We start from the raw sequence: 27,934 nt of genomic DNA on the forward strand, positions 1-27,934 counted from the left end.
AACCACTCTCTCTGTTTTTTATTCAAAAAAATTACTTACATATAACATTTAGATATTTTATTTGCGTTGCTTTCTCCTAATTCAAAACTACTTTTTCAAACAGAAATAGAACATGGACTGATCCATCCACCAAAAACCTTATCCAACTCCACCCCAACTGCAAGCGTCAGATGGTCTTGATATTGTCTACCAACGACTTGTATACCAATAGGCAACCCTTTACTGAATCCTCCAGGTACTTGAGTTACTGAATATCCCAGAATATTGAAGATGCCATTGTAGCCCAAGTTTGGATATTTTGGAATTGTCATAAGATAATGAACAGGTGGTTCTGGCTGGGTAGGAAGCAGCAGGATTGCATTACCTTCCAGGATTTCTTCAAGCTTTCTTTCAAGTTCTTTGAAAAGCTTGAGACATTTGTAGTAAAACTTGTCTTTACGAGTGCGTTCCACCATTCCGAAGTATATGGCAGGCAAGGTGTGGTCTGAGCATCGAAACAAGCTTTTGATGAGCTCCCAATACAAGTTGATGTCGGCATCTTCGGCCATGTCGGCTATCATTCCGTGGCCTTCGACTTCAAGGGTCCGGCATTCCCACATATTGAAAGCGTACCGTAATTCGTCCAGATGCATTTGCGTTGGTTTAATGCCGTATTCGTCTTCGAAGTGCTTTGCAGCCTGAAAATACAATAAATATGTACAGCGTATTCTTAAAGACGTGTTAAACAAGGTTATATCGACCTAATACTTTGTAGCTGATTAATGTAGCATCAACTGATTGAAACCGAATAAGATCGAGAAGATTATCAATCGAGTCCAAAAGTTGATAGTTGAGTTTCCGATATTTTAATCTTATCAGTTTTATACATCTGTTACAAAGTATCATATTGCTACAGTATCGTCCAATCCTACTACCATTTCAGTCAGCATTTGATTTTTATAGTTTTCTCTACATTCAATAGGAACTTTAAATGACTAATGATCAACTACAGTGCTAGCTAACATACACCTCTAGATCGGCTATGCTCATTTTTGTGATTTTGAACTGTTTTTTTATGCTTCTTCTAACATTTTGTGCATTGGATTTCAAATATGGTTTGCGTACGCTTACTTCCAAATCCTTTCTATTGAAAAAAGCACGGTGCTTAAAAGAAAAATTCCCAACCATTTACCACCAGATTATGACACCTGTGAGGATCTCACAGCTCAAAACAAGCAGACTAAGAAACAGAATTGTTTATGAAAATAGGGAATAGAAGGTAAGATAATTCCTAAGAAAGTTTATGCAGTAAAAATTATTTAATAAGAGGAACACACGTTTTAGGAATCTAACGACCTACTACATAGAGTTACCTGAAAGCATTTTCAATTTGCTTGTGCATTATTTAAAATTTTTATCTTAGCAGTTATGTTGAAAGAGAAAACTGAATAATATTCTTTTAAAACCTTTTTTTAAAGAGTATTGTACGCACAAAATACAAAATGGATTAAACCGACAGTATAATGCACCAGATATATTGAATTGCTATTACATGTTACTTATATTTATATTAAAAATCAATTTACTAACCTTCCTAATGGCCTCCTTGATGTCTGGAACGGCTTTATTTAAAAATCCTGGAAGCTCTTCCATATAATAAACTTTAATTTTATGGAAATCGACCTGGAATGTAACAAAAACATGGGAATCATTTTAAAAGCCTTTTGTTTTTTGAATCCATTTTTTTTTTTTAATTTTCCAAAACTTTTGAAGTTTAGAATTTTTGAAAGATAATAGTATAGGAATAATAGCTATAATAGTATATCTCTACGACTACCATAGATAGCTTTGCACTGAATTACGAATTGTACTAAAATTTACTTTGTAAGAATTTTATCTTTCATTATTTAATATATACATTTATTTTTAGAAGAACATTGTTTTACAAAAAATTTTCAACTTGATTATAAACATTCCATCTCTACAAATAATAAATATGAATGTATATGCATTTATGTGTTTGCGCTCTACAGGGCAAACCGTTTGACCTACAGTTACTATATTGGTATAAGTATGCTATGAGAGGCAATAATGCTCTAAAATATTATAGCACTAAAATAGCTTTTATATCAACAAAAAATTATCTTTTTTAATGAATTATTAGTTGAGCAAATTTTTAGTGAACTTTGATAATTTTAAAAAGGTTTTTTTTTTTTTTTTTTTTTTTTTACTGATTTACATTGATTTACTGATTTGCAATAGATTACATTGTTGCCTTAAAACACAAACCGTTTTTCATTATTTCATCAAATATTCAATTCCATGATTTTCTTTCCATTTTTAAAAGTTTAGGTAAAACGGTTATGTTTAATATCTGAGCAGTTTGTTCATGCGAACAGGGCCGCCGCGTAGGGGTGGCAAAATTGCTCACCGCACAAGGGCGCCTGGGCCACGGGGGCGCCAAAATTTATAGTACTTATAGTTTTTTTATTTAATGTTACTTAAATAAAAGTTGTTAATTATACGCTAGCAATTTTGCATGTTTTGTATTTTCTAAGCATGAAAATGAGATTTTATTTTTATTTTATATTTTAATTTGGTTTTATTTTTATTTTCGTTCCTGCGGGTTGTTTTCGTTTGTGTAAAATAAAATTTGATTGCCGATACGAATAATAAAAACACGTTCCGTGTAGAGTTTGTGCTACCACACGGAACGTGTTAAAAATATAAGAATTTGTAACATGTAACAACAGGAATTGGGAATGTTTTGTATCGGAATATATTTATTCTTTATGTGCTGTGAAGCTGTTGCGGTTGAACGTCGTTGTTTAGTTTGCTTTTTACCCCGTAATGATGGTGGCGACACCACCGTGTGAGTGTGCCCGTGAATTAACAGGGAATACCCTTATCTTTGCGATGTTTTACCAAAGAGGATATGCCACCTATTAATATTTTAAATGAAAACAATCTTACCGATACATTTCCAAATATTGGAATATCTTTACGGATTTCTTTAACCCTTCCAGCTTCGGTGGCTACTGGAGAACAAAGTTTTTCAAAACTTAAAATTATAAAAAACTACATGCGATCTACCATGGCGCAGGTGAGCTTAACGGACTTGTCAATTATATCCATAGACAGCGAAATTTTGGATAAATTAAATATAAAGGAATTGATACGAGCGTTTTTAGCTGCTAAAGCTAGGAGAATCCATATTTAAATATATTTTCTAATTCTTATATTTTACTTAAAAAATGTTTTATCCTTGGCTTATTTTTAAAATTTATGAAATAATAAAAAACAATAAGATAATTTAAGTAATAATAAAAATCAATAAACAATAAGACAAACGTGTTTTAATATTATAATTTTAAAGCTTTTCAGTTCGAAAGTCAAATTTTGAATACCATAAAAGAGTATTTCATATATAATTTGCAGCACTTTATAAGAGTGCAACAGAATCCCACAAAGGGGCGCCAAATTTCAATTTGAACAAGGGCGCTTAATACCCACACAGCAGCTCTGCATGCGAACAATGAAAAAGTAAATTTACTGCTCCGCGAAAGTTAAAAGATCAATGAGTCGGACACTTACATTTTTATTTCAGCTATGATGCTGTGGTGAAACCTTATAAGCCAGTTAACAGCTACGCTACACAAGCAATTGCTTTTGTATCGTAGTTATGTTACTCGACTGCGAACCACAACGGCCCAGGTTCTATCCTCGCTCATTCCGATCCCCCACATTGGTGACTCGGACAACCTTCAACCTTCGTATAGCTGTTGTGGCGCCCTCTACCCACAGCAAAACCAAAGTCGTCAGATTCACTTGACGCAGCAACACAAAACCGTCAGACTCACTTGGCGCAACAGCATCAGCAATAACAACCACTCATCCACACAACACTCGCCATAACGCTTGGCGCTACTCAAATGGGTACAGGCACATTAGAATCAACAGCTATTACATCACCACTCAACAGTCATATCGTTCGACTCACTGGAGGGAGTCTGTGGTGAAAGCGTATAAGCCAGTTAATAGCTACGCTACACGAGCAATTGCTTTTGTATCATGGTCCTGTTACTGGACTGCGAACCACAAGGCCCCAGGTTCTATCCTCGCTCATTCCAATCCATCACAATGCCATGGAATTGATTTCTTTTAAAAATTTTCATGCATAAATAACGTATTTTATATTATTAAATTTACATGACTTTAATATACATGACAATTTAGTGCTTATAAATAATTTGATGATGTTCATGAAATTAAGTCTAGGAGATGTAATTTAAGTAAAAGGGATCCAGATCTCCCATCAAACCAATTTATCGCCAAACATGGCTAGTTTCAAATAATATAATTGCAACGCACTAAACATGTATTTAAGAGACAGTATTAAATCAGAGCGTTTCAAATCTGAACACAAATAATTGTAGATATTTAAAGGCCCTAGTTTATTTGGCGATTTTCAGAATACGCCAAGTTTCATTTTACATAAAATGCCAAGATTTTGTCTAAATGGTTGCTTTATATATAATGCGTTTCCTTTGTTCTCGATTTATCACAGGAGACTTAACTTTTTGGCGATTTATAGCAAGAACTGTAAGAAAGAAGAAGTACCAATTTACCTCTTCGTCCCAGTTGACGTTTTTGTTGTTTTCTGCTAGCAGCCTGGTGAGCATAGGAAGATCTTGGGCGTAGCGACACATCGGACCAGTGCTCACAACATCATCCCACACGTCGGAACATTCTGGATACTCCCCTTTATTGGATATCACGTCTAAAATATGAAATTGAGCAACGTCTAAATTATTCATTATTAAACCGGCATAATTGTTCTTTGTTTTTAAATTATAGAATGCTTTTTTCTACTGGTGGTCTTTTTCCCTTTCACTAAACCCCCGGGGGGCACCTCGAAATGAGGATGAGATGCTTCCGGCATGGTGGTTGGATCTCGCCACCCTGGAGGGTACGTAAATAGGTGGGGGATCTGACTCCTCCCATCGATGACGGGACGTACTTCCTTCGGGAGGGTTGTACCGCGACCGGTGATGGCCCTTAGGACTCAACCACAGTTCTCGCCTGTGTTGCTGTTACGGCGGTCCGGTCATTCAGATTTATGGTTTAAATCCGTGTGCCTTCGTGGCGGGTCGGAGAGTCAGATAGCTGACTTTCCCTTTCACTATCAGACATGGGATTATAAAAATATCATGTTTCGTATCTCGGATTCGGACAGACAGAAAAAGTCTGATAGGTGTTTTTCGACGAACTGATATTCTTCGAAAAATAATGCAAATATGGAACTGAAATTTTTTACCATCTATTTATTTTTATATGATACATACATTTACGTGATATTCTAAAAATTTCTCTCAAATAGGAAGGGAAAAATAAATTGTAAATATTTTTTCAGATTTGCGCTTTTTTAAAAATATTTTTTTTTGACACAATTAAGTATTTTGACATTCGATGACCCATTTTATAAATTTTTTAATACTGTTTTTTTTTATATTTTCCTTGCAGATTGGATTATCTTTAACATTCGGAGCCAAACATTCATATATCAATATAATTGCTGCCTATTTGGTTGGATGTAGCGAAGATTCCCTAGCAACCAAAAGTGATTATTATGTGTATTACTTTCTTGTCTTGTAAATTTACACACACGCACACACACACACACACACATGGGTCCATAAAATTTGATTCAAGAAATATGAATCAACAATTTGTTTATTTAAAAGATTAAAATAAAAATTACGTAAATCAAAAGACTACTTTTTGTTTTTTTACAATAGATTTTGTACCATAAATGGATAATATGGATGCCCCATATTCCTTTAAAGATTTTCACACTTGCTTGAGTGCTCACGAGTGCTTGCCTCAGAACATTTTCATCAGGTAGGTGTAGAGTTGATTCAATTAAAACGTCTCAAAGAAACAAAAAATTTCGACTACTGGTTTCTCTGAAAATTTTAATTGCATGAAAAATCATACCCTCAGATGTAAATTTTTGACCGAAAAATTTTATTTATTGATTTGCAGCCAGCCTCTAGCTTATTTCGATTGTTCTATCAGTAAAGCAATATCAGTTTGAAATATTCATTATTTGTGAACATTTTGTGATTGTCAGTTCACAATTTACAAAACAGAAACACATTCAAATTGTTTGAAACGCAATTTATTCTGGAAAGAATGTGCTGTCGGGTGGAATGGTAAATAACAATCACAACTAATAGGGGCGATTTCTCATAAACTTTCTTGTATACTATGTAATAAATGTATTATGCATTATTCATCGTATGTCTATTCATCATATGCCATATAATTATGTATTATTCATCATATGTCATTGTTACGAAACAATAATTAAGAAAGGGTCTTCTAGAATGCGGTCTTTGGCAAATAATCGCTGGAATGTGGTTTATACATACTATCAGACAGAATATATATTTAGGCCGACTTTTACCACTGCTGATTTAAACCAAAATTTGTCACAGAATCACAATTTAAATCACACGATTACATACCAAATTTCATATGTTTCAGTCACTGAATTTTTGAATTATTGTGCTTACAAATGACTTGTCAGATCAACTTTTTGATTGAAGTGTTTGAAAACTTGATAAAAGTCTTCACTTTATATACTAAAACAGCTGACTAAAATTCATTTATTTAAGTTGTTACGCTTTTGAATTATCACGCTTATATATATGCAAAAGTTGAGATCGACAAACGGTCAACTCCTTGATGAGGTCGTTCTAAATTTGACAAATATCTACACATTTAGATCTTAGATCTGTATTCTAAATTTTATCTGTTTAACTGTCTTCCTCTTAAAGTTATTGAATATTAAATTGTATTCGAACAGTCGGGCGGACAAACTTTTTTTGATTGAATTTTGTTCAAAGTTTGATAGAAATCGATAACTTTGGTGTCAAGACCATATACTAACTTTCATTCATCTAGCTCAAAACATTTTTGAGTTATCGTCTTCACAGGCCGAAATAATTACAAAATTTTTTTTTTCCCCTCATTCGAAGTGTTCTTAAACATAGAGATCCATCAAAATCTCGAGTTTGAATTTTTTAGCGAGTATAATGTAACGAATATCTTCATTCTATATTTCGTATACGAGAGAGTACAAAAGTTAGTATACCTCTTTTAAATTCAAAATCAATTATTAAAATGAAAAATCAAAATAGCAATATTTACAAGAACAAGTGTTGATATTAAAAAAAGGCAAAAAACATTTACCGGTTGACAGCTGGTTTGTGAGTCTTCAATAATTATTGTTTGCATTTTGAAGCGTAAAACAGATATTTTTTCTTTTGGAATAGTAGAATTCTCCCGATATTTTTATGAATATTAAATGTTTTAAACGATCTCAAGTAAAAAGTGTAAACTTTTTTCATAAACTGAGATTTAAAACTTGTTCATACAGTGAAATCCTCGTATGTAAACAGAATATTATTCTAGATCACTGGAAAGAATATTTATTCCATTGAGTTGAAATAATAGATTAGAAATACATTGACCCTATCTTTAATAAGAATCAAATTCAAAAGTGGTAAGAATGTATATTACTGCTTGTTCATTTCACAACGTGAAAGCTTGTTAAAACAATATTCCATTTTTTTCTCAAAAAATTTAAATTTAGAAATTTTCTCAATTTAAAAATTAAGTTTATATTAAATTCCTTGTGTTTGAAATATTCTTATCTTAGTTTTCAGCATTTTCAATAGAATATATTTAATTCAAATTCAATTTTAATTACTAGAATATGACAGATATTGTTGATATAATAAACTTTTCTTCTATATTGAGATCTTCCCTTCAATATTATTATTCATGTTTTGACATTATTTTAAATATATTGAATATTTAAGATTGTAGTTTTTCTCTTTGTGGGTTTTTTTTTTTTTGTTTTTTTTTGTTTGTTTGTTCAGATGAATAAATATAACCATTCATCTGGAAATTCCATTAAATTCAAAATAAAGGGCAAAATTCTAGTTTAGTGTGCCTCTTATCTAGCCAAGGATGCCAACAATAAAAAATCGCCAATCAAGATGGCCGACCATATAAACAATACTGTGACAGTTACAGTTATCCACTATTTATATTAAAATTATGAGATTTATTAATCACGATTTTTTTTAAAAATCTAAGAACACTTCTTTTTGAATCTTTATGGGCTGCAATTTCTGAATCTTCTTTGAATTCTAATATAACGAACTTTTGCAAACCGACTGAGCCGATCTGTACTTTAGATAATAAAATTCGATGCTCCGATATTTGAAAAAGGCACCGGGCAGAATTTTTTAACTTAAGGAAACATCCAACGACTTCGCTAGCAGCGGATACGGGAACCTAGTAATTTCGTTAGCTCATTAAACTTATGGATTCTGAAAATAACAACAGTTTAGTTTCTGTTCTGACAAAATTCGTAAACAGACGATTTTAATTAGAATAAAATAATTTGAAAAGAATAAAAAAAAAGGTTAAATATTATCTATTTATAGATGATTTTAAGAATGACATTGAATGATTTATTTTGCAATAATTATACTTTCTATTATAAAACGTAACTTAATAAAGTTCTTTAATGTATGTTTATTTGTCGATTATTTTTAATTTTCATTTCTTACAAAATACCTGTATTAGATGTTTATTAGATTATTCCGCTTCCTTTTTTGGGGGTTGCAACATTGGTGACAAACTCGGGAGCACACTAAATTAGGATTAAACCAAATAAAATTTAAAAAATAATTCAATCAACTATTTGTTTTCAGTTCTTAGTAATTCTATTGTTTTATGCTGGAAAACATCAATCAATTGTTTTAATTTGCCTTAATTCCAAACTTGAAATATTTTTACCTTTAATGTTCAGTGAAAGTATGTTTACCACTTTCACTTTGATGTAGACGATCGCTGTTTAACTAGCAATTTTTTTTTTTTTCATTCTACAAGATGTATTTATTACAACAAAACTTTTTTTTGCTAATGCTCTGAATTTTATACTCCATAAAAGATTAATAAAATGGCCAAAAAGTAAAATATATTAAATCTCTTTTTAAATTAATACTTGAACATTATAATTTTCTATGAATCACAACTAATATTTTCTCATTTCAAAGAAATCTAAACCTATAACACTATAATTCATAATTTAACTTTGCATATGGCCTTTTAAGATCGTTTTCTCGGCTATGGAATTCCATTGTTGAATTATTTAAATAGCAATATTTAAAGTTTTATAATTCAAATGAATGATTTTTTATTTATTAAACTGGTTGATGCCGGGAATACTTCTCTAAATATGACAAATTAGATCAGGGGCTATATAAAAATATATTAGATTGCATTTATTGGATTCAAATAATTTTATATTATTATTTTCAATATTTTCAATATTTTGTTAATAGAAAGTACATGCCGATCATTAAAGATTTAAAAATTAAATGCAACACTTATATTAAAAAAATTATTAAAACACTTGTATTAAATCAGTTGGAATGGTTTCTCCAAAACGTTCTCGCATACTCTCTAATAAATATATTATTCCCTTCATTCCACGTAAAAATTTGGACTTTTTGGTAAAGTTGCGAATGACTTGCATAACATTAACGAACAATAGTTAATGAATTATTGATCTTTGGAGTAAATTTAGCATTTTTACTGAATCCATTGTGCGATTTCCAATGAATTTTTGGCAATTAATCCTTGGCATGCAGCTATTAGTTTCCGAAAACCGAATTTATGTTTTAGACCGATTTTTTTCCCAGCCAATTAAAAACCAGAATTTCGAACAGAACTATAAATGTAGTAAGAAAATCGCACAGCAACTTTGATTACAAATTTAATACGAATAATTATGGCTGCCAATGTTGAATTATTTTGGGGCAATTTGTCGCCAACTTCAATAGTGAAATGTTCTATTGTAACCCTAAAAGTCTTTTGCTACAATTTCTGATAGCAATCAGAGATAGAGGACTTTTGGCAAATTCTTGGACCATTGGATTTATTTTGCGAGAAACTGTACAATAATCTAAATTCTTATCCAGATTGAAAGAAAATCTTGACTGGAAGAAAATCTTGTGTTTTAAATTTTACGGCATTACGGGTGTTTATGATTCGGGTAATGGTAATGAATTGCTGAGGCACTGATGAATTGAGGAAGCTGACGAAACAGACTAAAAGCATTGTAAATATGGGTTCAATACTGAATATTTTGTCAGTTTACGGAGCGAAAAAAGCGGCTTAGAGATTCAAATCGCATATGTTGAAATACTGGAAACCAGAGAAATAATCTCATCAAAACTTTATTGCATACTTTCTAATAAATGTTCTTGTGAATTATTTATGCCATCGGCCAGCAATAGTTACTAAACAGCCTTTAGAGTGCGCACTTTGATGTTCTATCTTTGGAATGAGGTTAATACCAGAGAACAGAAAAACGAAAGTCTATTTTGGACGGGATTTTTTCCGTTAGATTAAAATCAAAATTTGATACAGAATTACAACTGTAGTCAGAAAGTCATGTATTTATATCAGTAAGTTTTTGAGTTATCGTATTTACATGACTGTGAAAGTACAGATTGACTTTTTAACTGATTTGGTTCCAAATTCAACGCATATCTACACTAATAATTACTAATGGGGCTGGGTCAGCTATTCCCCACCGATGACAGAACTTTCCTCCTTCAGTAGGGTTCTACCGTGGCCAATTATAGCCCTTAGGTCTTGACCATACTCAATCATGCTTCACCACTTTCCGATCATTTAAATTTTCTGGTTCGTGCGGGTCGAGTAGACCGTTTGACTAGTACCAAATTTGGCACACATATGCACTAGAATGGTTGAAATGTGCATCTCGGCATGATTCTTTGAATTTTAAATGTAATTTTAATTCAAGGTAAACGCAATTTTGATGTTTTTGGGAGCAACTTCAGAAAATGTTCCCGTTTAAGAATGATTTTTACACTGCTTTAAAGTCCAAAAAAATTATCTTTTCAACTATCCCAATTTAGTTTTCTGCAAAATTCCTTAGTCTAGATTTAATTAATCTTTAAACATATTTTTAAGTATATTTTACAAAAATATCTTCATTATTGAAATGAATTTCAAATAGTTTTCGTTTGTTTCTTCAAATATTCAACCTCATACTTTCTTCCATTGTTAAAAGCTGAGAAAGAAGCATTCTATTTAATATCTGCTAAGTGTATATGAGGAATACGGATATGATGCTACAGAATTGCGAAAAGTTAGAAGATAGGTGAACAACATACTTAAATTTTTAATAGCATTATGATGCCATGTAATAACTTATTTAGTACATGCGCAAAATGAATAAAGGAAATATAAAGCTATAAATACAATGCGGTTTTAATGTCTGTCAGTTTAATGGAACCATAATCATAAAATTATATCTACGCGATGCATATTTATAAAGCGCTAACGTACGTGGCTCAAAAATCGCTCTTATTACTTATTGTCGTATGGCAACCGTAAAAATGTAAACAAACCGTCTTAACGAATTTCAGACATCGTAATTGAACGTTTTAACAGCTGTATTGAATTTAACGCTTCCCGTAGCTGAAAACTGGAGCAGCAAAAATGTTTAGAAATGTTTGCGAGATGATTCGCCATGTCACCAAAAAGTACAGTCAATCAGAGGAAAGAAGATATAGAAGAAACATAGAAATAGACTTGAAACAAAAAGTTTAATCGAATCCAAAAATAAACATAAACATCGCAGATGGGTAATCGTTATTATTTGCCCAAGGAAACTGATATTCCTGCCATCCAAAACAATTGTTTTACAAAAATAATCTTTATATTATCTTAAAACTCAAAAAAATTATCTTTTAAATGATATTAATTCTATTTCTATAGAATTTTCCCCTTAATTTTAATAATATTTTTGGTTCGGTTCGATACACTATATGCATTAATGTTTTTAAATGCTAGAATAGAATTCAAATTCATCCGTCAAAACATTTAATCGCGTTTTTTTTTTTTTTTTTTTTGCTATCATCAAGTCCATAGTAGATTGTCCCTTCCTCTTTTATTTTGTAATATATACATTTTTTATTTGCAATAAGCCGACTTAACTGAATTCCTGATTTTCAGTCGTATCAAATAGCGAAACATTTTTACATGCATTTGATGAATCGTTTTACATCCTTAAAGTCAATAAACTGGTGGTGAAATTGATCACCGATGGTGGCTAGTTGTAGAGAAATTTAATAAACCAATATCCCCGAGAACCAGCAGGTGGTTAAAGATATCTAATTATTTAATATAATTGGCAATAAAATAATGTTACAAATTTGTAATGTTGTTTTAAAGCATGGTTAGTTTTATCACCGGAAAGACCGATTTACAATCATCTGTATTGGATGATACTCCAGTTCCGAGCCAGTGATCCCAGAGGTTGGCGACAATTTGGCGACTTTGGCTACAAAATAGATAATGCTGGAAACTTCGAGAATTTTAACGATCCATCCAACACGAACTGAGATACGCCCTTATTGGTCCCGAACCTTCTAGCTCCACCTCCTGGGAACTTTAAAAGGACGGCAGTCTCAAGCTGAAGGCAGTGTTTCCCCACCCTAAGTAACCTACCGACATATGATATAAACGACACCTGCAACAAACGCAGACCTCGCTGTGCCCTTGCAATTTAAATTGCAGACAAATAATACATAACCCTTTTTTTTCCCCACACACAAGAAAACAATACTTCTAAACTAAAATAAACCATGTATGATGCACTGTAATTACTAAGGTCAGTTTCATATCACTTCAAAGTTAACCATTTTTAGATTTACGGATGGTGGGGACTGCGGCCCCAATGAGCCGTAATCCCTCTCAACAATTCAGAGAAGGCAGTGTTTTGAGTTCAACTCTGGTTAATTGAACGAGCTCTCTCTCCCTGACTGCTTCGACCAGCTTATCTTTTTTGTGCTGCGTTGGGCTATTACGTACTGCTGTGTGTTACTTGTGTGCTTCTCCGGCTGTGAATTTGCCTGCGTATCAGTGACTTCGTGTTAATAAAGTCGTCTTTTGTCACCGAGGCCTGTTGACAGTGCGCTCCATACATCTACTACACGAACCCGTTAACTTTATGGACTTACAGGCGGAAGTTCCATAACAATATTAAATAAAATTAATAAAGCAGGTGGTTAATTATTTTATGTAATTGATTTGAAAGTTTTTCAATAGTTTGTAATTAAATAAAGACTGAAAATAATTTATAACCCAGAAGTTAAAAAAAATTCAAACGCTTTACACTTTAAGATTTCAAATAAACAATGCTTTATAATATTTAAATATGAAACGTTACGTTTTATGTAATATGTATAGAGGACGCTTGTATAACATCTCTGATTTTCCAACATTTTTGTTAATCATTTGTAATCATCAAACATACATCTCCTCTCAAATATTAAATGCTACTTGTCGGTTGTGACGGTGACCAAAAAAGCGCCAAGAAAAAATTTCGCCAATTTGGTGATTTCAATTGGCAGCATGTGATTTGATCTATATTCATGACATATTTATTATATATGTTACCGTTAAAGTATGAAATCCGTTATTTTATAGAATACCTAGTTATTCCATGAAATAACTGATCGTTTCCGTTAAAGTATAAAACTCTCTTGTATTTCATGGTTTAACTAGTTATTTCATAGAATAACGATCTGCAGCCCGTTGAAGTGTAAAATAATCTATATCATATATCTCGCACGACAAATACATTTACCTTCCACCCCTACTGCACTTATGTTTTTGTTTGTTTGTTTTAGAAATAAAAAATGTTTTTGTTTTAGAAATAATGTTCTTTGTAATTCCAAGTGTCATTTTAGTAATCCTTGTTGTAACAAATGATTTTATGGTACGTTTCCATAAATACCATTTATACGCTGCATAAATGAGATAAATTGCTTCTTTTTCATTTTAATTGTCTATCATTAGTTTAATTTCATTTTAGATAAATTGTTTATTTTACACTTTAACTGTCTATCATTAGTTAATATATAGAATACCTAGTTGTTTCATAGAATAACTAGTTAAAGTGTCAAATTAATAACATATTACACACTTTAACGGACACGATCAGTTATTTCATGGAATAACTAGGTATTCTATGAAATAACTGCATTATATACTTTAACGGTAACATATATATAGGATAAAGTGAAGAATAATGTGTTCCCGAGTTTGCCGCCAATATTGCAACCCATCGGATCGCTCTTTTAGCAACCCTAATGCTGTTTTGTTTACTACTTTTTGCAATGGTTGAGTTGTACATAAACTACAACTATATTATGAAAAATTTTAAATTAAAAATATTTAAAAATATAGATTAAAGATTTTAATTTTGTTATTTACTATAATTAAAAGTTTATTAAATAAAGAAAGTTAAGCTTATAATTAAAAGTTATTTTCTTCTTTCTTTTTTTTAATGTGAATACAAACAGAAAATATTTATTCTTTTGCAATTTTTAATTCTCAGTATGCGCTTTAAAAAATCGTCTGCATTCTCACTTTAAAATACATCTGCAATGAAATTCTTCGCAGTTCTAGTAATTCTTTTGGTGGTCTAACGGTTGGTTCTCTTCATAATTTGTTATGTCGGGAGTATTTCGAACCTATAGAATGGATGAAGGGTGAGTTAAATTTCTCTCTATATATATTTTTTACGAGTTGATGAAGTTAGGAAAGGATGCTTGTTTGAAATTTTGTATTGAGAATGGTTTGATATCGAACCGTCAGAATGGATGAAGGGCGAGTGGAATATATTTTTTTACTAGTTGATGAAGTTGGGAAAAGGATGTTTGTTTGAAATTTTGTATGGAGAATGTTCCTTCTTTCTTTTCTTTTCTTTTGGTTATGTACTATTTCTGTTATTTTTAAGTTAAAAAATTCTGCCCGGTGCCTTCTACAGATGCCAAAATATGGAAAAAATGAAGAATACTTATCCAATTTCGATTTTTTATGAAGAATATTTAGAATGAAAAAAGAATAATCAGTAAAAAGTCCTAATTATATGGCGGGAAATGGTAACCGTAACTGTTCCTCGGAAGTATTTGTTTATTTTGTTCGCCATCTTTATTGGCGACTTGGCATTGTTGGCGCAGCAGGGTGCACAATATAATTCACTTTTACCTATATATATGCACTTGAGTATATTTTTAAAATTTGGCGAAATTTCTTTTTGGTGATTTTTGGTTGCCATTAAAATCGAATTGTACCAAATTTCTTACCTCTTATCTCTTTTGAATTCTGACAATGCTCGTTAAAAACAAGTGCTTAAAAAATATCCTTTTAACTTACATCTAGAAGGTTTATGCCCGTAGATTCCGCAGAAAGCGGCAGGTAAACGAATGCTTCCAGCCAAATCATTGCCAATACCAATCAGAGCAGCTGCTGCTGTAATGATTGCTCCTTCGCCTCCTAAAATAATAATAATTATATATATCTATTATTTCACTTAATTATGAGAATATTAATGGATTCTCTGTATTGAGTGAAATACCATCCACGGTATTAAAATCTATATCACAGGACATGCATTAAGAAATGCAGCTGTAAGTGTAGAATTGACATTAAGATAACGCATTTTCTTTACTTTAATTAATAAAGAAATATAAGAGACTGATTAAGAATTATATAATGTTAATAAATAAATGATTTGAATGAAATTTAATTGATTCATAAAATTCCGTATAATAAAGATAAATGTGATAATGTTTACAAGCTGGTGTAAGCTTCAGCTATCGTAGCACGAGTCGCACGTAAGTGTTCTCACAACCAATAGATTTCAGAGAGTGGAAGATATGATTAGGAGATTGGATGGCATCAACAGCGATTGATTTGAAAAAATTTAGAATGATAAATTTTCAAAAAATTTTTGCTTTATTGATAGCAAATTTTCAAGTATGCACGTATGTCAGTTAGGAACTACAACACCGTTTATCAAAAACATTTTATCTTTAAAAATAAGAAAGAACAAAAAATAAAAACTAGAATATCAGTTCGTCAACCAATTAGTGTTTCTTTACAAATTCCTGTAGTGATTTATCTACATTTGCATCTCCATGTATTTGTTTTCATTTTTTTTTTTTTTTGGTATTTCTGACCTCCTTGCAAATTATTGAACAATTGCCCGGAAGTATTTTGCATTTGAGCAGAAAATTCGAAAAATATTCTTTAGATGAATCTTTACAAATTATATTTCGATTATAAGATGGCCACCACGAGTTGGTTAGCTGATTTTCGAAATAACAAGGTTATTATTAAATTGATTGGTTTGACGTTTCTTAATTTATCAAAATAACCTCGTTTGATATCCCATGATCCTTATTTCTCAGCTGTATTTTCTTGAGAGCTATTCTATTAACAAAAAGAAAAAGGAGAATATTGCATGAGAACATTGTAAATGAGAATGCAAATTGTTGAGAATGCAAACAATATTAAACGAAAATTACATTGTCTTGACGGTGGATACCTGTAAATGGTAAAGACGATTGACATAATACTGAAGAATCTTGAAAAAAGAGAGTTGGTGAATTTTGAATAAAATGATGATTTCAAGTTCCAAATCTCTATTTTTCAATTAACTTCACATTATGTTAAAGTAACAAAATTACTTCCAAAAGACGAGTTAAATGATTTACTAAATTGATACATATACAATTCTATCCTTTTGTTAAAAAAACAAAACCACGTTATCTGATAAATTGCAGTTTCCAAATATTCTTGGATATATTGTGAATGTTCGATGATGTTTCTGTGCCATGGGAAGATTACAAAATGAAGAATAATTGTTCATATTCCTTTCTTTCTACCTAAATGATGACACATTTCATTTAATACAATTCATTTGAGAGGAAAAAAATGCAACCTGAACTCCCTCCAACGGTTCTCGTGTTGTCATAAGGATTCTTCGTCAAACCAAAAGGAATGTTAGCTGTCTCCCACCACATGCACAGCTCGGGAACATTCGTCACAGTCACCGGGATAGCACCTGCTTTTCTGTACAGTGCAGCTGTATCTGAGTCCCGAAGTGCAAGTCGGTCTTTGTACCGTTTCATTCCATTCGCTTGTATCATTCCTAAAAGAAAGAATTCATATTATAATGCTCACATTGATTAAATAAACGTCTGTATTGCTTATTATCAAAACGAATGCATAAGCCAAAAATTACTTTAACCAGAATACATCTTTATTTACAATAATGCCAGAATTATGGTTTTTAGAAATTGGTGAGATCACAATAAAAAAGTTGCTGCTACTAAAAATTGGAATTCGGAAAAACGGGGTTTAAAAATGCTAATTATCCAATGAACAGGTTAAACAGTAAATGACAATTTAGAATTAATAAGAAAAAAAAAGCTTTTGTAATTATTATGTATACCATGTTTATATTTATGTAGGTCCCACATTTTTTCCTTAAAAAAATTGGTCCAAATTAAACCGAATTTTGAATACTTATTATGTAATACAAAAGAAAGAATACTGTTAACTTTTCAAAGTTCAGAAATTAATTAAATATTCAATCTATTGGAAATTAACTAAAGTTTTGCATTTTTGTCTCATAACTACTACAGAATGCTTTAAAATCATCTTAAAATTCAAAATTTTCCCGTATTATTAATATTCATTTCGTAACTGCATAATATTTTATTTCAATTGTTACTAAGTTAGAAAATAAACGCATTAAAATTAATGTTAACTTTGAGCTGCTCTATCAATTTTTATTTTTTTACTTTCTAATACACGAAATATAAAGAAAGTATTGTAATCGTCAAAAAAATTTGAAATCGAAATTTAGATGATTTTTCCTCGTTTTAGACTTCAATGAGTTCGAAAATACATTTTTGGCATTATGTCTGCTTGCCAATCTATGACAAAGACAACTCAAAAACACTTTGAACTTGATGGGTATACCATCTTTTCACGAAATTCGTAGAATTCTGTTAAAATTTGAGAGAAATCCATTTAGAAGAAGTCTGTCTGTACGCCTGCCCGAATATAATTTAGCACAATAAATGGTAAAAAAAGGAAGACAGCTCGATGAATAAAATTTGGTATACAGATTTAACATATAAAGCATATACGCCTGTCAAATTCGGAACTAAATCCATCAAAGGGTCGATTTTCTATACTTTCACAAGCATAAAAATGCGATAATACAATTATCAAATTTAGTATATGATTTTGTAACTATAATTATAGTTTTTTATGAAATTCTGGTTTCGAAAACTCATCTAAAAGATGAAATTGATTTTCGGGTATTAATAACCATATGCCCGGATTAATCGCCAAGAATCATACGATAAATTAGCTAAAAGTGCTAAATTCAAGCCAAAAATCAATATTTCAGGATTATTATTCGCCAATACCGTCCAAGGCTTTCGTGGTCCAATTTTATGCGAAGTGAAAGAGATAATAACTTTATTTGAGTGTGTGCAAGAAAGTTTCTGAGAGACCATTTCCTTAAATTTCTTTTTTATTTTAAAATATATCTTTTTCCATGATTTAGGTTATTTAAAAGTAAGATTTAACAGTGCCTAAACGAAAGCAATCGCAGCAAAGTCATAGAGTATAATTTTAAGACTCATTTTTGATATCCAAAGATTTTTTGTTTGGCATTGCCATTAACCTGTACAGACACTTTTCCTTTTACCGGGTACGAGCAGAAACTCGCCAAATAATTGATCGCCAAAACGGCGGCAAAAAGAATAATTTACTCATGCGAGCAAATGACTCAGATGTTTTCCGACAGCAGCGACTTGTGCCTTTGAGGAATTAATCAATATTTTGCCTTTTTCAATAGAAATTTTGGGAAAAATTATTCCAGAAAAAATTTATGCCATCTTAAAATAAAAATTTCATGTTTTCAATGAGACCATTTTCATTTTTGTGCTATTGCTCATTCAATTGTTATTAATTCTTTCGAAAATTCAACGCAAATGATTTTGAAATAAGGAGATATATAGGAACCCCTTTGCTGGGCAATGCTAAAATTTTGAACTGCTTTTTTTTTTTTTACTTTTTTGTATAAGCAGATAGAGAAAGTAAAGTAATTATCAAAGAATTCAAACTCCAGATTTGACAAATTTCCACGTTTTTATCGTTATTAATTCTTTCTAAAATTTAGTACGAATGATTTTGAAATAAGGAGATTTTTAAGTATCCCTTTGCTGGGAAACATTGACATTTTGAGCTATACTACACTATCTTTTAAAAATTTCTCTTACATATTTAAAAGTTTTTTTTTATATTGCAATATTTGATAGAAAATCGTTTCTATCTTAAAAATATTGCACGGAAAAGATTTTAATCTTGATCAACGCCTGACATATCGATTTGTTTGTAATATTTGCAGTGTAGACTTATTCCATATTCCGTTCAAAATTTGTTCAGAAATAATCTCTTTAAATGATTATGTAGTTTTAATAAACAAACAACAGTGTTTTGAAAACAACAATTGTGCAATTAAATTTCAAAATAAATAGCGTAATTCTAATTTAAAGGGTTCCAAGTTTTTAAAGAATGTGAACAAATTTTTATTGTCTTTTAAATTGAAGACAAATCTTTAAGTCATTTAAGAATTATAAAAAGATATTTGCACAACCTGTACAATCAATTCAATCGCTGAGGATGCGAAATACGGACGAGAACAATTCAAAAGTAAAATTAAGTTCAGATTTTAGTTCTGATATCGAATTAATTAAAATTAATTCAAATTATACATATTGTGGCATTAGTTTAAAAAGAAATCTAATGCTTCAGACCTCAATTGCCGACGAGTTTGAATTAAAACCTTTAAAATTAACCAAGTTTCATTGAAATAAATTTATCAAGTTTCATTATAATAAGAATTTTCTATGAAGAAAGAGAAAATATTAAATTGGAAATCTTCGTGCAAACGATATTTTTGCGTGCGCGGAAACAATAAAAATAGTCATTTTTTTTACGTCACAATCACGTGACAGTAAGAAATGCATCTGGCGTAGTAAATTATTGTGATATAATACTAGGAGAAGAAAACAAAGGATTCACGACTGATTTCAAAATTAAATTCGTTCTGTTTTCTTGTCGAATATTACGAAAAAAGAAAACGACTTCTTTTGAACAATGAAGGCAGGTATTTTTAAAGCTGTCGTGTGATGAAATAAAAGTAATGGAAGATTTGTTTAATTTATTATGATTTTAATTCTAGTTATTTTGAAGGTATGTAATCGCTTGTAGTATTCTAATTTTTTCGTATAATATGATTATTAAAATACTTTTTAATTTTCTCAAACATGAAGCGTACAAAAGGAAACTATTATTATTATTATTATTGTCAAAAATTTCAATTTTTTGACGAATGTTCGCGCTTTAAATCTCCTAAATTAAAAAAAAGAAACTTATTTTTGGAATTCTCTTTCTGTCTATCAGTGAATTAGATATATTTTTTTTAAAGCAACAAACAATAAGGATGAAATGCTTCTAGTAAATTTTCGACGAAATCCGGCTAGGGGAGAAAATCTATTTGTTTTTCTGTTTTTGAAATCTGTACGCATATAAAAACAGCAATTCAAAATTTTAATTACCTTAATAGATGAAATTTGCATATGTATGGCTAATTGAAGATAGTATACAAATTTGAATTAAATCCATTAATAGGTTAATCAATTTATCTATTTATGCCTATGTGAAAGCGATAACACAAAAATACACCGAACTAGACGAAAAAGAAGATTTTTGCACCGAGCTTGTTGATATATGAATAATTTTGGAAGACTGAAATTCGGTGTAAAAATGCCTAGATTATTAGAAAATTTAAATAAAATATATCGATAAGTTGACTGTTAGGTGATTTGTCTATTCGTGACTATATGAAATTGATAACTCAAAAATGCAACAAGCTAGACGGTGGAATTAAAAAAGAGGATTTTTTCCGGAGAATCGTGGACATATGTTAAGTTTTGGAAAGGTAAACATTACCATGAGGCCAGAGATGGGTCTAGATTTGTAGAAAATCTTAAATCAATTCAAATTAAAAATAGATTGTTACTTGATTTATCTATTCGTGCTTACATAAAATTGATAACCAAAAATTCAATAAATTAGTCGAGTTAATTTTTTATTTAGTTTTGAATAAATTCACCAGAATATGTTGTTGTTTCTAATGACACTTGTCAAAGACAAGCCCACTGACTTTAGAAGTCAGTGATTTTAAGCTAAGGGTGCGTCTCTTATTTTTCAGTAGCGCCCTCTAGGGTCAAGAATACGACTTATCTACACACACTTATCTTTTCAAGGGGCGGACTTCATTCATGCATTTCATTCTCTCAACCACAGATCGCAATTTAGACCTGAATCAGAGAAAGATCATCCCTGATCTAGTACCCCCAGTGATATTACTGTCGACATAAAGGACTTCATGACCACGACAGATTTATATGGGCCCCAGCCACCACACACATAGGGAGTCTTAGACCGACGGGGTTCGAACTCGCAACCTCAGGGACGCGAATCCAACACCCTAAAAACCAGGCTATTCTGGCATCCGAGTATAGAATGTCTATTTATTTTTATGCTGTGTTTCGTGATAGCATATAGTGCATGTATACATAAACACACATGCATACACACAAACGCACACCTTCATAAGCAAATTAAATGAAATTTCGGACTCAGATGGTCATTGAAAATATGTTCAAAACGAATATTCTATTATCTTTTTGGCACTGTAACAATTAACGACATTATTTTTGAAGCGTACGAATAGGTTTTTGTGCGGGGAGGGGAACTACTTTTGCAAGATTATGGATTCAGTTACCTTTGACACCAATAGCTTCTTTGCAGGTGAAAGGCACTCCAAGCAGCGGAGTGTCCTGACGTATTTCCTCTTCAGATTTTGTGGTATTGGCGAGAAAGGCATCGACTGCCCTGGCGTCTTTTAAAGCATCATCGTATCTTTCATCCACGACAGCGTTGATGTACGGATGCACAGCCTTCGATCGATCTACGTACGCTTTCATCACTTCTTCACAGCTCAGCTTAGAACAGGAACGGTTGAAATAATTTTTAGATTACAACAGTGGAGCAAAAATAAAAGTACAACGAAAGTTAAGAACTCTTTTCGAAGTCCTTTTATTTTCTGGTATACAAAGTATATAAAGAGAAAACATTGTAATGAAAAATATGAACTCGAAATTTTGACGGATTTCCACTCTTTAGACTTCTTTGAGTCCGAAATACAAATTTATGAAATTATGTCTATCCATTTGTCTGTCTGTGGACACAATAACTCAAAAAAAAAAAAAATTAAAAAATAAGATAACCGTTTTGTGCTAAGCGGCTGAAATTTGGTACATGATATTTACACTAGCCTGTAGAATTGTAGAATTTTTTCAAATTTTGAGGGAAATTTACCCGGAGGAAGTCTGTCGACTCGGCTATCCGAATAACACGATAACTGCAAAACGAAGAGAGCTACATGAATAAAATTTGGTACACAGATTTAACATCTAAAGTGGGATATGTGTCAAATTTGGTAGAAGTCCATCAAGCTGTTGACAGTAGATAATTAAAAAACGTAACAACTTAGATAAATGAAACATCTATCATAATTTTAGCATTTAAAGTGTAGATTTTTTTTAAATCAAATTTTGAACCACATCTGTCAAAGGGATGATCATCTGTCGGTCTGTGTTTTTATAAGCATTTAAAAGCAATAATTCAAAAAAAAAAAATCCAGTAATTTAAATATGTGAAATTTTGTATGTAATCTTGACTTAAATGTTAGTTCTTTGTCAAATTTTGGTTTCAAAAGTCGTTAAAAATACATTTTCGGGGAACGTTTCCATTATACTGGCACAGTCGATAAAGTTGCCAATAATGACCAACGCCAAACGGAATATCGCCGCTAGTAAACCTTTTTGTGTTGTGGCTAATAAAGTCTGCTTTGTGTAATTTGTTCTGGCGACTGTGTGCTATCGCCAAAAATTCTGCTTGGTGTGATTTGCGCCGGTATAATGGAAAAGTACCATTTTCGTTTTTCTGGGGTTTGTGTATTAGCCGCATACCAGTGATTAATCGTCAAATCTCACATACTATTTGGATCTTTCATAACTATTATTTGCCAATAGCCTGTACATACTCTCGCATTCTATCTCATAATACACAAATACATTTATGCGAGAAAGCTTAAAGAAGATAATCCTTGCAGGCTCTATCTTTTGAATCTGGAGTTCCTACCGCAGAAAGCCTTTAATCTGCCCATGCATTCAGTTGAGATATATATGCACTATTATATTTTAATTATGTCGCTTTAAAATTCAAAATAATTATAAAATGTGTACACAAAAGGGTTAATTTTACATTTACCTTTAGCACTAAAAGTAAAATTACAATTCATTTTCTTCAAATTATATATCAAAAGCAAGTTTTTGATAATATTCATTTGAATATATTTATTTTATCATCATCTCAAAGAAACATATTATTAATATGACCTATGTAATTGTATATGTTGGGGAAAGTGACGGCCTAATGACAAGAGCAAAATGTTAAACCGCCATCAGTCTTTTAGAAGTGAGTGATCGACCTAATCATTGTTGACCGTCAGTGTTTTCACCTGTATCTATGAGTGCATCCAGAAATTTCTCATGGATGAGCATCAGATGATTCGAAACAAATGCTTGTAATTTTCAAGGAAATCAGAAATACAAATAATAATTTAGGAACGTGGTGCTGCTACCACAGAGTATGATCGCTCTAGGAGTGGTTGTGATAGAAAATCAGCAAACTATTTCGTAAGCTTCGTTTTTAATTTTTTATGGCGTCAAAAGAGCCTTTTCAAGGCATGTTAGTACCCTATGTAAGGGAAAGTACGTGGTAGCGCTTTTCTCCCATTTTAAAAACTACGAAAGACAGTTTTCAGACAGTACAGACTATATTCATTATTTGAGTAATTTATGTGAATAGTAAGAACGATAAGTTACAATATCATGAAAGTTAGAAGATAAATGATCTCGACATCTATGTTTTCAATAGCACTATGATATCGTGGGACTTCACTTATTAGTATGGTTCGTGTCCGCACTGAGCAGAACAAATTTAAACTTATAAAATAACGCTATTCATTGACAATTCTATTCTTAAAAATAATTTGTTACTGAATGGTAACCAGAGGGACAATATTTCTGACTAATCAGTTGGTGGCCAAAGGCGGCTAATGATAACTCACTTTTCGGGGCGTATAAAAATTCATGAGCAAGAAGGCAATTTGGAGCACAATGACATCAACATCTAGGGCTCTAAAGACTGTTTATTCGATCCATAATGCTGTCAACTAGGATAGTAGGAACAATAATGAGTGTTCCAAGAATGTGGCAATTATCAGCAAATCCTGGAAAAACTATTTCTAGGATTTCTAGAATACGTATAAAAATTCATGAGCAAGAAGGCAATTTGGAACACAATGACATCAACATCTAGGTTTCTAAAGACTATTTATTCGATCCATAAAGCTGTCAACTAGGATAATAGGAACAATAATAAGTGTTCCAAGAATGTGGCAATTATCACCAAATCCGGGAAAAACTATTTCTAGAATACGTATAAAAATTCATGAGCAAGAAGGCAATTTGGAACACAATGACATCAACATCTAGGTTTCTAAAGACTATTTATTCGATCCATAAAGCTGTCAACTAGGATAATAGGAACAATAAGAAGTGTTCCAAGAATGTGGCAATTATCACCAAATCCTGGAAAAACTATTTCTAGAATTACGTTTCTTAAATAGGCATTCAGAATAACAGAGTAATCTATTATTTTCACGGCTCTATAAAGTTACATTTATGACCTTATGCTCTTACGTGAAAACTACTTATCTGTGTGCGTTTAACTTCAAAGTAAATTACTGAACATTAGTTCCGAATCGCCTGTACACTTGGGTGAAGCTACCAGAGGCATATGCTGTCGAGGAATACAATCTATATTTATTTGTAAATTGATCTATTCATTATGTTTTGTACATTATTGTCATGCTAGTGATTTGATTACTTCAAATGGTACATGGTGATTTTTTTAAAAATGGAGCTATTCTTACTTGTTTCTTGCGGATTTTTTCAGCTAGCTCTGTAGCAGTCATGAGGAGAATCTTGTTGTCAATGGAAGGCAGTTCTTTTGTTTTTCCCATTATCAAACGATAGATGAAGTCCAAAAGGCGATCTGACAGCGGTCTTGTTAACACTAACATAAATCTGAAGAAGTCCATACATGTTCTTAGCATCTAGAAATAAATAAATTAGCACCAAATGATAGAATGAATAAATTTGATGCATAATTTATAAGAGAATAAATATTTTTACGCTCATAATTCTGTAAATCAATATTGTCAAAAGTGTGTCATTACTTACTGCTACTATTAATAAAAGCGAATGTGTGTGTCGACTTTCTAAATATTTAGATATGTCTAAAACTTAATTACATGCACCTCCCCTCTTTTTAAAAAATAAATATAAATATGAGTAAATACCTACTAATAATAGTGTGCGTGTGTTGAGGCTCTGTAGGCCTGACCGTTTGTTTTATATCTACACAGACGTATATACAATATTCTGTCCCGGAATTGGACACATATACATTGAAGGTGGAAATTTGAAACTCGGAGCGATTTTTCTGAACTTTTAATTAGAAGTTTAATTAATTAAAGCATTAATTTAAATTGAAATTAAATTTTTAATTAATTAATTAAAATTAGCAAATTCCGGTGTCTTGGCATAGGGGTAGCGCATCTTCCCCGTGATCTGGGCGTCCCGGGTTCGAGTCTCGGTTTAGGCATGGTTGTTCTTCCTGTTCTATCTGTGAGATGTCTGAATATGCCCTCCTGTAAAAAGGGGCTGTGCAAGCGAATGAGTGATGCGTGAGTAGTCAAGTCATACTCTTGGCCCAAGTTGGTTCAACCATAAGAACAAGAGGCGCATCCTCTTAGGCTTAAATCGGCTGTCTTTGAACAGCGGGCTTGTCCGTGGCAAGTGCCATAAGAAACAACAAGTTAACAAATTTAATGATAAGTTATTCAAATTTGCAATCAGTAACAAAAATGCTATACTTGAATTCAAATGCAACTATCAAAACATTCAGTCGCGTGCTTTTGATAATATTAAAACTAAAATCGAAACAATTGCTTTCTTTGAACATTTGCTCCGAAACAAGATTTTCACTTTTATTTCGAAGTACTATATACAATCTTTAATTTATATCCACTGTAGTTTGTAGAAAATTGAATTCAATCTTGTATAAAATAGCATGGTGAAATTTTAAATATTTACTCGTTTAATAGCTTAAAAAGTCTATAATTTGGGAGAACAAAGTGATTAGCAAGCTAAGTATATAAATAAAAGCATTGTAATCGTCAAAAAATTCTAATTCCAGATTATGATGTATTACAAGTTCCAAGCATCCCTGCAACCGAAATATAAGATTTGGAATTATGTCTGACGGCCATTTTGTTTATGAAACAATAATTTAAGACTACTTTGAGATATATAAATAAAATTTAGTATGTTTGAACTAAATTTTTTTACACCAAATTTGTAGATTTCTGTCGAGTTTTGAGCGAAATCCATTCACTGAAAGTATGGCTGTCCAAGTACAAGCAAACATGATAAATATAGAAACTAAACACAAAGGGCCGGCGTCCTGGCATAGGGGTAGCGCGTCTTCCCAGTGATCTGGGCGTCCCGGGTTCGAGTCCCGGGTTCGAGTCCCGGTTTGGGCATGGTTGTTCTTCTGTTGTTCTATCTGTGAGATGTGTGAATGTGCCCTCCTGTAAAAAGGGGTTGTGCAAGCGAATGAGTGATGCGTGAGTGGCAAAGTCGTACTCTTGGCCTTAGTTGGCGCTGCTATAAAAAATAAGAGACGTTCCCCCTCAGGCTTAAATCGCTGTCTTCGTAACAGTGAGCTTGTCAGTGGCAAGTGCCATAAGAAACAAACAAACAAACACAAAGAGCCAAAACAATGCAATTGGTGCACGTATTCAGAATCTCAAGTATTGATCCGCATCAAATTGGTATTGAACCAGTTCAAAGATTGACTATCCATTGCATGCATGTAAACATGATAATTAAAAAAATGCGACTTCGATAAATGAAATTTGATTTGCGATTTTGATTTCATCTAATTTAATATGTGATTCTCTGACAAATCTTGGTTCCAGTCGTTTGTAAAAAGAACACCCGAAAGTCTAATATGGTGTTGTGTACTATAATGGGAAACACACAAACCTCATGTGCACCATGAATACCACTAATGCTCTGATTTTTATTTTTGGAGTCTCATTCATAAGAACTATATAAGACACACCAAAAATAAAAATATGAGTATTATTGGTATTAATGGCCTTGTGAGGGGTTCACATGTTAATTCCGAGGGGAAGAAGTGGGATAACAGTTTTATCAGAAAATGTGCGAGAAAATTTCGCAGAGACCGCTTCCGCTAATTTCATCTCATTTAAGAATTCCCATTATATAGGAACGGGTTCTTTCAGACTCTACAGAAGTGAAATTAAGGAACTGTTTTTCCTAGACGAAAAATAATAATAAATAATAAAATAATCTTACCTTTAGTAAAATTTTTAAAATCCAAATACAAACAATTTTTCTTGAGAATAATTTAGCTCAAAGACCTGAATATTTAACGTATCGTTTTTTCTTACGTTATGGCATGCAACCGATTAATCAATATTCTATTCTTGTTCTCAAGGATTCGTCAAGTTCTAAAACCGCTACATCTCGAAACTATTAACACTTAAACCTAGCATAAAATTTTAGAAAATGAATAAAGATCGTATCGAAACCTTATTCTGGAAAGAAGAAAAGAATTCATCAGACATTAAAGCAGTTGGAACTGTCACCATTCAATCGTCATCTATGCGAAT

At 31.8% G+C, this 27,934-nt stretch overlaps 1 protein-coding gene across 2 annotated transcripts; it reads right to left on the bottom strand.

Annotated features, from left to right (window-relative positions):
* LOC129976632 (fatty-acid amide hydrolase 2-B-like) lies at positions 1 to 27,928 on the bottom strand. Of its 2 annotated transcripts, none has more exons than XM_056090299.1 (8): positions 27,854 to 27,928; positions 25,103 to 25,285; positions 21,824 to 22,043; positions 16,892 to 17,101; positions 15,322 to 15,441; positions 4,608 to 4,759; positions 1,570 to 1,662; positions 1 to 677 (listed from the first exon to the last, which is right to left on the bottom strand). In XM_056090299.1, exons 1-8 carry the CDS (start codon positions 27,911 to 27,913, stop codon positions 96 to 98), a joined length of 1,620 nt encoding a protein of 539 aa, XP_055946274.1. In that variant the 5' UTR covers positions 27,914 to 27,928; the 3' UTR covers positions 1 to 95. The 2 variants fall into 2 exon arrangements, with proteins under 2 accessions (XP_055946274.1, XP_055946275.1); XM_056090300.1 differs by lacking the exon at positions 27,854 to 27,928 and adding an exon at positions 27,618 to 27,847.
* Positions 27,929 to 27,934: the final 6 nt, after the last annotated feature.

This window comes from Argiope bruennichi, chromosome 7, assembly GCF_947563725.1.
Source record: "Argiope bruennichi chromosome 7, qqArgBrue1.1, whole genome shotgun sequence".
In the NCBI taxonomy this organism is placed as follows: Eukaryota; Metazoa; Arthropoda; class Arachnida; order Araneae; family Araneidae; genus Argiope; species Argiope bruennichi.

What these genes read in the sequence shown, in the direction of transcription:
- LOC129976632 (XM_056090299.1), bottom strand. Translation starts at nt 27,913, where the DNA reads ATGGTGACAGTTCCAACTGCTTTAATGTCTGATGAATTCTTTTCTTCT. An exon ending in TTTCTTCTTTCCAGAATAAG is followed by an intron (nt 25,286 to 27,853) that starts GTTTCGATACGA and finishes ATTTATTTCTAG; the next exon opens with ATGCTAAGAACATGTATGGA. An exon ending in CGGGCATAAACCTTCTAGAT is followed by an intron (nt 4,760 to 15,321) that starts GTAAGTTAAAAG and finishes TTCATATTTTAG; the next exon opens with ACGTGATATCCAATAAAGGG.